Genomic DNA, 13,758 nt, shown 5'->3' on the forward strand with positions numbered 1-13,758 from the left:
AGTAGAAAAAGCCATCAAAAGCCTGAAATGTGGAAAGTAACAGGAGTAGATGATTAAGTAGATGAGTAGATGATATTCAACCAGAAATGCTGAATTATGGTGGTATAAAAGTCTTGCAGTGACTGCACTGCATAGTTCAGAAGGCCTGGACAGAGGGACGAATTCCTGATGATTGGAATAGAGATCTCTTAGTACCATATATAAAAAGAGAAATAAAACAATGTGAAAATTACAGAGGTATTTCCTTACTGAGTGTTCCTGGTAAGATTTATGTAAGTATACTTGAGAAATGGCTGAGAAGAATTGTGGAAGAAAAGCTTTGGGAAGAACAAACTGGATTCAGGCCAAATAGAGGCTGTCTGGATCAGATTTCACTTTATGCAAATATTTGAGAAATCATGGGAATATAACAAAGATCTGTATTTAAGTTTTGTCTATCTGGAAAAGGCATATGACAAGGTGCCAAGAGAGAAGCTATTTAATATGCTACAGTTATATGGTGTCAGTGTGGCATTAAATCAAGCAATGCTTAGTCTTTATTTGAGTTGCAAGTCAGCAGTTAGAATTGAAGGAAGTACAGGAAGAATGTTTAATGTTAAATCTGGTGTGAGACAAGAATATACATTATCCCCTCTGTTATTCTTTTATCTATATGGATCACATTATGAAGGAAAGTGGTATTAAACATGATATCAAAATTGGAGATGTTAATGTCATCTCTTTGCTTTATGCAGATGATGTTATACTTTTAAATAAATCTGCTACAAGTCTGCAAGATTACCTGACTAAATTGAATAACTGTTATAATAGATATGGTCAGTAATAAAAAGACAAAGGCAATGAAAATAGGCAGAATTGTTTGAAAATGTCACTGCATTGTGAATGGAGAACCTGTGGAACAAGTAAAACATTTCAGCTACTTAGGCACGATTTTTAGTGAAGATGGTAAATTAAATATGGAAATAGACAACAGAATCAAAAAAGCTGGTATGGTAGGAAGTCAATTGAATAAATTCATATGGAATAAGAGAGAATTTAGTTGGAACACTAAATTAGCTGTATACAAGACAGTGTTCAAACCAGTTTTAACTTATGGATCTGAGAGCTGGGTCAGAAGTAAAACACTTGACCAAAAAAACTATGGGGCCACAGATATGAGAGTCCTGAGAAAGATTAGAGGCATCAATGGCAATATCATATTAAAAACGAGGATATTAGTAAAGAACTCGACATTGTCGGCATCCAGGAATGCGTTAGCAGAACTAATCTCAGGTGGTATGGTCACTTAAACAGAATGGGCGAGGAAAGATTAGCGAAACAAGTGTTCTCTGCCAGGTTGTCAGGAAAACGACCCAGAGAAAGACCAAGATATAGATGGATTGATACGGTACATTGTGACTTAGACGATAGAAATACAAGATCTGATAATGATAATGTTGGAGTCTTGACAAGTAACAGACTGATTTGGAGGAAAATTGTAGATAGGAAGTTAGTAATGATGTAAATTTTTCATGTAGTACTATCATATTCCATACACCCCTTGAGGGTACATGTCAGGAATTTGATGATAATGCAAAATCAACTGAGATATAATATTACAAAACTAGGTATGATAGAAGAGAGAAGATAATATGGGTGTGAATTAAAACAGAAATTTAAAAATATGAAACTTTTGGAATCATATCAAGGATATAATTCCAGACAATGGAATGAATACTAGACAATAGAGATGAAATAGCAATCATATCAAGGATAAAAGAAGCAGTAGAAAACTCAATTGGAATTCAAAATAAAATAAAAGTATTGAAAAATGATTCAATGAAGAATGTGAATGGACAGTAAAGAAAAAAGATAGGAGCACTTACCTGAACAACCCAACTGATATTCATGACACTTTGAGATACAAAGACAGCAGCATGGAAACTAATATAATAATACAACAGAAAAGAATTTTTGTGAACAGATTGGAGAAATCCAGAAAGACTTTACAGTAATAATCCCAGAACTTTTTTACAGGAAACTAATAACCAAAATACAGGCCCCCATATATGAAAACAATAGTAATCAGTAATAGCAGATAAATACTAGACAGTGGAGATGAAATAGCAAACAAGTGGAGAGAGTACTTTAACACACTCCTAAATTGTGATGAACCTATTGTGTATTTCAAACAGAATACTTATTATGCTTGTCACCCAAAAATAAACATTCCAACAATTGCTATAGATGTATTCTGCTGATGGAATAGTAGCTGAACTCATTAAATATAGGAGTAGTGAATTAACCACTCAACTACATAAAATGGTAAATTTAATATGGAGAAAAAGAAGAGATACCCACAGAATCGAAAGAATCACTAATCATTCCAGTTTATAAAAAGGGAAACAAATATGAATGTGAAAATTACAGGAGAATATCGCTACTATCAGCAGGCTACAAAATTTTATATATTGTTATAATAAAAAAAAAATCTTACCTTATATTGAAGAAAATATTGATGAATATCAAGCAGGATTCCAAAGAAATAGATCAACAGTTGATCAAATATTTACACCTGGGGAGGAAATGGGAATACAATCTACAGGTCCATATTTTATTGGTAGACTTTAGAAAAGCATATGATAGCATTCATAGAGAAGAAATTTGGAGAATATTAGATGAACTAGGAATACCTCATTGGTTTATTCATCTAATAAAAATTTGCACTAATTCTCATGGAAAGGCTTAGACGTTGGTTATGCATTTTTACTAAATAGCTTAAGGAAATTACAACATATACTAGGATATACATTAAAATAAATTTTAATACACTTCCAATATTTCGGCAATGTCACGTTGCCATTTTCACTGGAACTTAAAACAAAACACGTGCAAGCAAGCACAGTAAATGAGGACGAAGCAGGAAGCTATTCTTTCTACTAAAAGTCCTGATGGTGCCCCTTAGCGGGCAGTTGGTATTCTTGGCCTATTGGGCTGAAGGTCTTCTGATGTAGGTTTCTCGAATTTGGGGCAGTCTCATGCAACCAAATTTGTTGGGGTTTGGATTGTTTCTTAGGGCTGAGGCTGATTCCATGAATAGCCTTTCATATTTGAATTTACTATGGTGTATTATCGTAGCTTTCTTTCATCGTATTCTATGGCGGGTATCCAGCGCATGGTCTGCAAGACCAGAGTGGCTGTATTGGTGAAACCGGATGTAGTCCTTGTGCTCTGAAATTCTGATATTAGCTGTCCTGCCTGTTTGGCCAAAGTAGGACAGCTTACAGCTGCAAGGGACCTGGTATACACCAGGTAGCTCTGGGGGGGGGGGATTGGTCTTTAGTAGAGTGGATAAGGGATGCCAATTTTTTATATGGTCTGTAACAAGAAGTTAAGTCATGTTTTTTTAGGATTTTTGGAATTTTTTCCCAAGGTGCCTCGGATATAGGGTATGGTGATGGATTTAGAATAATCCTTGTTATGATGGGGGGGGGGTTGTGGTTTATTGGTTTCAATGTTTACTTTATTTTTTTATTTTATGGATTTTTTTTGGGGGGGGGGATAGCCATTAGCTGAGAAAATGTTGAGAATGTGGTTTAGTTCTGTAGTTAGAGCATTGTCATTTGAACAGATAAGTTTACCCCTGTTGCGTAGTGTCTTAATGACTCCATATTGTTGCAAGGGGGTGGGGGGTGGGGTTGTTGGTGAATGTATCTGCCTGTTTGGTTGGGTTTTCTATAGAATGTAAGAGGTGTGCATCGGAGCCATGTGGCCAAATAGCGAACACATCAACATAACGAAGCCATATGGTTGGTTTTTGTGAGGCAGAGTTTAAGGCTTTCTCTTCAAAAGTCTTTTCCATATAAAAGTTGGCCAAGGGTGGGGAGAGTGGAGAACCCATGGCTGTCCCCTCTATTTGATTGTAGAATTTTCCTTGCCAAACAAAATAGCCTGAGTTCATTGTGAACTGAAATAGGGCTGTGATATCGGGAGGAAATTTAGCTTGGATTAGCTCTAATGATTCTTTGAGTGGGACATTTATGAATAAGGAGGAGACATCAAAACTGATCATTACGTCAGTGTGTTTAAGTGTAAGGTTTTCTATGCTGACTTTGAAGTGGGCTGAGTTTTTTATGTGTGAAGGTGTGTTGCCAGTATAGTGTGAGAGCTTTGGCCAAATGTTTAGCTAGTTTGTGCGTGGGGGGAATCAATGCCATCCACTATGGGACGTAATGGCACATTTTCCTTATGTATTTTTGGGAGTCCATAAATACTGAGGGTGGGGGTATGGAGTTAAATGGTTTTCATTTGTTAGTGACTTCTACAGGCCAAGAAGTGACCTTCTTAAGGAGCCTGTGGAGTTTTCTAATTTGTGAGTTGGTGGGATTGTACTCGATAGGGAAGTAAGTAGCCCGATCTAACAATAGAGCATTCAGCTTACCTGTGTAATCCTTTTGGTTAAGCAATACTGTGGCATTTCCATTATCTGCTTTGGTGATTATTTCCTTGTTTTTCTTTAATTCTAGTAGAAATTTAATTTCCTTACTGGGCTTGTTAATTTTTGGTGGTTTTGCTTTGGTCAGAACACAAGCCGCATCCAGTCTAATATCGTTGGCAACGTGGTTTGGAAGGTGTCGTATCATGCGTTCAATTCGTATCATATCTTCAGCAGGTATTTTTCTGGCAAAGTTGTGGCCATGTGAGAGAGCGTCGAGTGCTTTAGGTTTCACACTAACTGACGATAGGTTGACTACCATTTTGGTAGGAAGTTGTGGTTTCGAGCTGGTTCTTTTTTAAATTTTCATATTTTTTGATGTGTCGATCTCATACTTTTTTAAATTCTTTCTCCACAGCAGTGCACGATGTCGTATAAAATAGACCAGATTTCATGGCTTAAGGTGCTTGAAAGGTCATCTTCGAGTGCCTGGATATCTAAGTTAGCATCATTCAGGAAACGGCGAGTCGTAGCGATTTGTTCCCTGAGCAAAGCTTGGCTGGCGCAGTTATAAATATGAAGAGGCCTTTTGCGAAGAGAAACTGTGCTTAAATTTGATGCAGTTTGGGATTACCTGGTTATCCCGGCAGTGTTTTAGGAAGGCAAGACAATTCAGTTGTCTTGATAGCTTTAACTTCATTTTACTGTAATGGCGGGCCTTATGTGCGGTTGCATCTCTGTGGATTGTTGTAATTCTCATGGAAAGGCTTAGATGTTGGTTATGAATTTTTAGGGGGCACCATCAAGACTTTTAGGAGAAAGAATTGCTTCCTGCTTCATCCTCATTTACTGTTTGTTGTGCTTGCATGCACGTGTCTTGTTTTTATTTTCCAGTGAAAATGGCAACATAACGTTGCCGAAATATTGGAAGTGTATTAAAATTTATTTTAATGTATATCGTCCTGTCAGGTGTCTTCTCCCTCCAGGAGATTGACTACCATGTGTCTTCATCATGTCCTATTCTGTGCCTCTCTGCTGCATTCCTCATATGAGAGATAGGTCCAATCTTCTATATTTTTCATCCACTCCAGTCTTTGTCTTTTTCTTTCTCTCAACAGCTCCTTCGAGAAGTGTCCTTTGTAGGCAGTTATGTCTCAGAATATGTCCAAAATATCTAACTTTTCTCTTTTTAATTTCTTTCATCAGGCTCCTGTTTACGCCTGCCATCTCTAGTACCTCTTCATTTGTCTTTTTGTCTTTCCATGATGTTCTCATAATTCTTCGCAGCATCCACATTTCAAAGGCCTCCAGTTTTTTCAAACTCAGATTGGAGCGTGTCCATGTCTCTACTCCATACAATAATGTAGACCATATGTAACATTTGGAGATTCTTAATCTTGTTTTCAGATTTAATTCTCTAGATGTTAATAGATTTTTCATCCTGTTGAAAGTTGACCTTGCAGTTTCAATCCTTTTTCTAATTTCATCTTCTGTCCTGCCATTCTCTGTGATCAAGTATTCGAGGTATATGTATTTTTGCACCTGTTCTAGTTTATTTCCTTTTATATTGATGCATATTTTTGGTATTTTCTTTTCTCTTGAAATTATCATGATTTTTGTCTTTTTAAAGTTGAAACTGAGGCCATACTGTTCGCTATACTTGAGGGTTTCATCTATAAGAGTTTTGAGGTCGTATTTGTTTTCAGCTAGAAGAACAGTGTCATCTGCATATCTTAGGTTATTAATATTTCTGCCCCCTACAGTGATTCCTTTGAGGTTACTAATTTTATTATTTCTTCTGTGTACAGATTAAAGAGAATCGGAGAAAAGACACAGCCTTGTCTCACACCTTTCCGAACTGGGAATTCTTCTGAGGTCTCTCTATCTATGTATATCCTAGTATACATTGTAATTTCCTTAAGCTATTTAGTAAAACAAAAATTTGCACTACTGGCAGCCAAGGCATGGTATTAGCTAATAGAATGAGATCTGAACCTTTTGATATTAAGACAGGATTGAAATAATGAGATGCCCTATCACTATCCTTTTTAATTTAGTATTAGAAAAACACATTTGAGCAATTGTAAAAGATAACATAAACAGAACAGTAATATTAGGCTATGCCTTTTTGGAGAAAATGCTGAAGACTTTAGAACAACATTTAGAAAACTATTCAAAATTGCCGCTGAAAAACTAGGATTACAAATCAACCAGGATAAAACTGCATATTTAAATTTATTCAGAAATCTCAATCGAGGAGAAAATGATCTTTTTTGCGATTGATAACCTGAAATTTAAAAGGGTCATCTCCTTCTAATATCTTGGAACATTAATTACTCAAGATAATAAAATTAGTACAGAAATGAAATTTATATACTGATTTATGTTCATCTGAATGGTTGTTTTTAAAATTACTATTGTTTTACACAAGCTGCAGTTGAAAAAAAAATTATGCTTAAAAAATATTTTAAGAAAATCTGAAAGAATGAAACTGAGGCTATACTTTCCTGATTATTGGGTATATCATTTGCTATACAATGGATTCCAGTTAATCGGGGAAGCCATTTTATTTGGACAAATATTGAAGAACAGAAACAAATTGAGAATATATGCTTCCAATGGATCTTATTTATTATTTTCCAAAATTTTATCAAGCAGGGTTAAAAAAAAAAAAAAAATAAATAAAAAAAATATATACACACACACACACACACACACACACACACACACACACACACACACGACAATCATTAGTCCTATTGTTTCGTATGGAGCATAACAGACCAAGATGCAAGTGTTGCAGATCCTTGAAAATAAAATCCTGAGAAAAATCTCTGGACCTATAAAGGACAACAGATAAATGGCGAAGACCTAACCAAGAACTATATGAACCCTATAGATCCCCCACTTCTAGTTGATGAGATTTGAGCAAGCAGATGAGATGGCTTGGACATGTGGAAAGAATGGGCGAGGAGAGAATGGCTAAACAAATATTCATGAAGCCTGATGGAAAGTGACCCAGAGGTAGACTGCAGATTCATTGGGAGAATAATATCTAAAGAGACTTAGATGAGATGGGTATTCAGGGCTGGAATGAAAAAGCTCAAGACAGAAAGGAATGGAAGAAGTTGGTGATCTTTAGCTAGTTGAACCTTAGAGGTTCAACTAGCTAAAGATTAATGAATTCTGAATTTTATAACAAAAAAATTAGCATATTTTATTAATTTCATAATGTTTTTGTATATGATTGATGTACATAATATTACTTTTGAGTTCAATACTAAGAAAGGTGTAATTGGAATTCTCAATTTTAGATGTATTCTGCAAGTGCAAAAATTGCTAAAAGGCAAGGGGAAAAACCAGATGAATTTGAACTTTCCATTGCCCAGGTAAGTTTTTTTAACAATTGATTCCTTGACATTATCAGTAATGTTATAAATTTTACTGATATGATATATATTTTACTAAAAAAAGATTAGTTAAAATCCCATTTAGTGAAAGGAATTGGTTATAGAACTATATATAGAACAGGTTAAGTTGCTTACAGAGAATGCCAACTGATTTCATCAGTCATTTAAGATGGGGAGTACATAATTTTTCATCAGCAAAATGGGCAACCTAGCCTGAAAACATTAGTGCAGTTACAGTACACAATGCTACTGAACACATAACCAGCAAGTGGTTAAAAGAAAATAAGTTACACATCATTAATTAGGCTAAACTAATAGTTAACTTGGAGTGGTGTGAAATTTGTTTAGTCAGATAAACAGTGAGTATTCTTGTTCTCAACATTTCTTGTAAATCGTCATCGTAATGAGTTATAGGGATTAGATTGATCTATGTTAAAATGTATATACTGGTTTATGTTCATCTGAATGGTTGTTTTTAAAATTACTGTTGTTTACACAAGCTGCAGTTGGAAAAAAAAAAAATTCAAAAGAATGAAACTGAAGCTATACTGGTATTGATTATTGGGTATAGCATTTGCTATACAGTTAATTGGGGCATTGGTTAATTGGAGCAGCCATTTTATTTGGACAAATATTGAAGAACAGAAACAAATCGAGAATATAACCCTCAGTTGCTTTGCTTTGCTTTGCTTATTTGGGACAGTGGCTGTAGATGGTGCACATGTAGTGAATTGCATAGTGTTGCTGTCAGTCACTACTGGGATACAGAGTAGAGAGGATGCGCATATTTTGATAGCATAATGATTCTACTTACAGTGACCGCTAGGTAGCGTAACTTTGATTAAAACAGGTGTGTTAATTTTTTCATAAAAAGTGTAATAAACAGTGTAGCAATTTCTAAAAAAAAAATTTTTTTTGTTTGTTTTTATAAGGCCTTGTCAAGATGCCAAGGAAAGATCTAATGTTTGTAGATAAAATCTACAATCTATATAGTAGATGTGATCATAGATTTCACATTTACAAATGCTAGGCCAGCAGGACAAATTGCGAGAAGACAACAGGGAAAATTTCAAAAAAGGGAGATGAAAAGGCAAGGATCCAGACAAAGGAGGCTCTCAATCAGTGGTTCTGTTGTAATTGGACAAGGAGTGATTGTTAATGGTCAAATGTTAAAAACCAAATCAGAAGAGAGCTAGAAAGCTGGACCATGTGAGCTTTAAAGCTACAGGTGGTTATCACGATGGAAAATCAGACATGACATAAAATTTAAGAAGGGGACGGTGCTGATACTATAAGCACTGAACAGTAGAAATCAACCTAAACTACCTGAATTGCTTCAGAAGTTTAGACCCAATTGAAATCTGATGCTGACAAAACTGGTCTGTTTTACCATGCCACACCAGATTGTTTCCTGAGCTATAAACTTGAAGTGCTGTCATGTTCAAAAAAGCAATGGATCGATGCTTTAAAAGGCTTGGAATGTAGAAATTATTTAAATTAAGAGGATATTTAATCCCACACTATTTCAAAGCCGAATAAGAAAACTAAGATAGAAATCAAAGAATTTCATGCTGAATATAGCAAGCTATAAAAGTTCGGCGAGTTCGAGCATAAGTATATACCTGGGTAGTACAATACTGGGCAACTCGTAGTAAAGGTGGATAAAGCTAGGATAACTATTCTTAGTATTAACCCTAATGGAAAACTTATCCCTTGAGATGTATGTTGTTTTACATTGAGGAAGATAGGTCACTACCCAGACCGGTTTCAACCTTTGAGGTCTCATCAGTGAGTAGGTAGACCAATAAATACCAAGATTGTAGTGATAATAGCTTTAATACTTTACAGTAAGAGGTGCACAAATAGTTCCTTGAAATAATGTGGGATTAAATATCCCCTTAATTTAAATAATTTTTACATCGCCGAAGTGAAGCCTTTTGGCTCTTTATTTCATTAATTAGAACGAATGGATGACTTCTGTTATTTTTCAGGAATGGCTAATGATTTGGGATGCAGAATTGCAGTGAAATTCAAGAAAACTTCTGCTGCTTCTGGACAACTGTGTGGCATACCCTCAATTAGATTCTTTGAAAAACATTTAACTTGAATTTCTTCCTGCTAATTCCATGTCCCTGGTACAGCCACTGGACATAAGAATCATAAAAAAAATTTGAAGACATTGTATAACAGAAGGTTGGTACACTATATCCTTGAAACATTTGAAGAAAATCTACTGATGTCATCTTTAATGGCCAAAAAAATCAGTGCAAAAGTTACCACTTTACAGGCAATACGATTTGTTGCAGATAGATGGCAAGAAATAAGCAGCAAAACAATTCAAAACTGCTTTGCTGATTGTGGTTTTAAGAATTCAGACCAGGAAATGCCAGATATGACTGATAATGAAAATGAAATCATTTTGAAACTGCAACATGTCAGAAACAACAGTTTTTATGCATTGAAAATAGCCTCCAATGAATTCCAGTTAAAATGAAGATTGTGAGGATGCAATTGTTGAACAAATTGCAACAAAGTTACCTAAAGACGAGGAAGGTAATGAGGATGACATATCTGAACATGAACGAGTAACTAACCTGGAAGCCAGGAAATTTATTGCTATTAGAATTATATTTACTTGATATTTGAACATATCATTTTGTTACCTGTTGGTACTGCATAACCTATCTTGTATTCATTATTAAAATAGTTATTAGATTAAGAATTTGTGAACATATTCAATAATTAGTTGCAGATTATTGACTTTTACTAAAACACTTGTCTTACACGTTTTGTACTCCTAAATAGGTTTTTTTACCACAGTGATAGTATCCCATTTTTCATGAAATTTCTCATGTATTCCTAAGGGATATTTTCAGATATTATAATACTACATAACTATATAATTACTAAATTCCAATAATTGGTTTTCCTCCAAATTAGTCTTGTTTGTCAAGACTCCACTATTGTGAGATCTTGTATTTTTCTTTTAAGAAATTTCTAACTGCATTAGTTCATCTGGAACTTAGTCTTTTCCTAGGTCTTTTTACTGATATCCTAGCATCAGATGCCTGTTTTTCTTACCTTTCCTATTCAGTGACCATATATCAGCTCTGCTCACTCGTTCTTAAATGCCAATGTGTTAAGTTCCTAATATCTTCATTTTTGATTCTGCCATTGAATCAATCTAATGTTTCTCAGAACTCTTATATCTGTGGTCTTTGATCAACTTTTTTATTTCTAAACCAGCTTTCAGATCCATAAGTTAAAATTGGTTTAGATATTCTTTTATATATAGCTAGTTTAGTGTCTTTGCTAATTTCTCTCATATTCCATATAAATTTATTCACTTGACTCACTACCATATCAGCTATGCTATTTCTTGTAGATAAGCTTATATGTTTGTTAGACATACTTCTAATTTTTTTAGGAAATTACAATGTAAACTAAATTATTAATTATAAAAACTTTCATTAATAACTACCTTTATTTCGGCAATGTTACATTGCCATCTTCGGGGGATCATAAAACAATATGTTCTTGCAGGCATTCACGCTAAGCAAATGAGGCTGAAGAAAGGCAACTGAACTCATTTCTAGAGTCCTAAAAGATTAAATTGGGTGGTCTTGGCCGTTGGGCTAACGATCTCAGCATGTGTGCTCCCCAAATTTGGGGTAGTCTCATGGGCCCAAATTTGTTCAGTTTGGGAAGTTTTTTGGAGCTGAGGCCGATTCAAGGAATTAATCTTTCATACTTGTACTTGTTGCAGCATAATAAAGTGGCCTTCTTCCAACTTCCAGTGGCCAACTGCGTATTCTGCAGTTGGTGTCCAATGCATGGTCAGTAAGTTCTGAGTGGCTGTATTGGTGAAACCGGATGTAGTCCTTGTTTGGATATCTTTGATATTGGCTGTCCTGCCTATTTGGTAGGACAGTTTGCAACTGCAAGGGACCTGGTATACTCCAGGTTGGTCTAGAGCAGGGATGTTCAACCCGTTGATGGCGGAGCGATTTTTGGTCAATCTCTTGTGTATTCCTCCTTACAAATTTAATTAAAACTGAAAACATAATATTTTATTTATCATTATTTTGTATTATTTTTAATTTGCTTTAAGTGTATTGCTATTGTTAATTTATTTTTCGTTAAAATTGTCAAATCGGTAATTTTGTTATAAGTCCGGGTAAATGAATTAATTTGGATCAGTGGAAGTCAAAACAGCGAGCAGAGTAAATAAGATTATAAGCAAAGTAGAAAAACTAGATTGTAGCTTAAATATTCCAAAGAACATTACATCAATTTTTTACTTAGGTTAAGTCCCATGTGAATATTGTAAAAAAATAAACTTTGTTTGTCTCAGTATAGTTTGTATTAGATGTTTTTGTAAATACTCTTTTGAAGCTAACTGTATATACTTATTTAATAAGAATATGTTAGAGTGTTAAAAACAAATGTTATATGTTTATATATTTTTGTTGCTGAAGCTGTACATAGTGGCATTAGAAAGATTGTTATTGAAACTTGTATGTATGGGAAAGGCTTGCAGGCCCTAAGTGTAAACATCTCTGAACTCAGTCAGAAAGAGTTTAAACTTTCCGATGGCCGGCAACTTACAATCAAAAGAAAGCGGAATAGAACAAAAGACGTGCCGAACTTGAAACTTAAGATGAAAGACTCATACCAATTCTTTGGGGATTGCCAAACTTTATGAGCGGTCTCAGAGGAGGACTAATAAAAAGGGACTAAAGCAAGCAGAAGGGGTCCCGGTTCCAGAATTGCTGTCAGAGAGACTACTTCTAGGCCGCAGACAAGGTTTCAAATTTCTGAAAGGAAGAGTTCCAATTGCCGGAGAAAAGTTTCCAGGCCAGGTTAATGTCAGACATTCACCAGTGTGTTGCGTTTTTCATTACAATTTGATGAATAAAATGACTTCACAGATATTTCTTAGTTAATGGTATTTCAAGATTATTCAAGTAAAGAACTTTTGAAAATTATACCATTATTGGGAAGGACTAGGGGAGAAGACATTTTTTTTGGCATTTGATGAATTTGTGAAACAACACAAACTTCCACTTTTTAAGCTTGTGTCTATTACTACTGATGGTGCTCCTGCAATGATAGGTAATAAATCAGGCTTCATTTCATTATGTAAAAAAGATGACAAATATCCAGATTTTTTAACGTACCACTGTATTATTCACCAACAAGTACTGTGTGGAAAAAGATTAAACACAAAAGATGTTTTGGATATTACATTTAAAGTTGTAAATTCTGTTAGAGGAAAAGCCCTGAAACGGCAGTTATTTAAATTACAGGCAGATGATGATAGGAAACTTCTGTTGTACAATAATGGTTGCTGGCTCTACAGAAGTCAATTTTTAGAAAGATTTCTCGTATTAATTAACGATATAAAAAAATTTTCTCGACGAAAAAGGAGATAATTATCCACAATTGAGTGATAAAAGGTGGTTGTGTAAAATTGTGTATAGAAGGATTTTTATACAAAAATACTTTATATACCGATTTTACTGGTAAACCAAATTCACTAAAAATACTTGTGGGTTAATAGAGAAATTTTCATATTTTTTCATTTGGAAATAATAAAATTTGTATATTACTGAATACTGTCACCTCAAAGGGTTTTGTAAAAGAACAGAAAAATAAGTGTAAGATTAATAATGTCTAAAGAAACTTCTTAGTCAATTCCAGATGAATTAACAAATGACCTGGGGCAACTGCAACCTCGAGGGTCAACAGTACACGAGGTTCTCTCAGCTAATTGCACTGATCGACGAGGGTGATGGGTGCAAACCACCAAAGTACCGGGGGGACGATGACATAAGCAAAAACGAAGGTCATCGGGACCATATAAATAGCAATTCGCTATGTCGAAAAGGGGTCTTGTCTTGCCTTTTTATTGGAGTTAGAGTAAGTCTGTTC

At 34.8% G+C, this 13,758-nt stretch overlaps 1 protein-coding gene across 1 annotated transcript in view; it reads left to right on the forward strand.

Annotated features, from left to right (window-relative positions):
* LOC150100987 (small ribosomal subunit protein eS7-like) overlaps positions 1–13,758 on the forward strand; it is a 92,335-nt gene that overhangs the window by 20,152 nt on the left and 58,425 nt on the right. Inside the window, exon 2 of the mRNA XM_090401724.1 lies at positions 7,729–7,803. Coding sequence (XP_090257850.1) covers positions 7,729–7,803 — 75 coding nt within the window. The remainder of the gene's footprint in view (positions 1–7,728; positions 7,804–13,758) is intronic.

The sequence above is a fragment of the Typopeltis vanoorti genome, chromosome 12 (genome assembly GCF_054136105.1).
Source record: "Typopeltis vanoorti isolate ZY-2024b chromosome 12, IOZ_Tvanoo_1.0, whole genome shotgun sequence".
Lineage (NCBI taxonomy): Eukaryota > Metazoa > Arthropoda > Arachnida > Uropygi > Thelyphonidae > Typopeltis > Typopeltis vanoorti.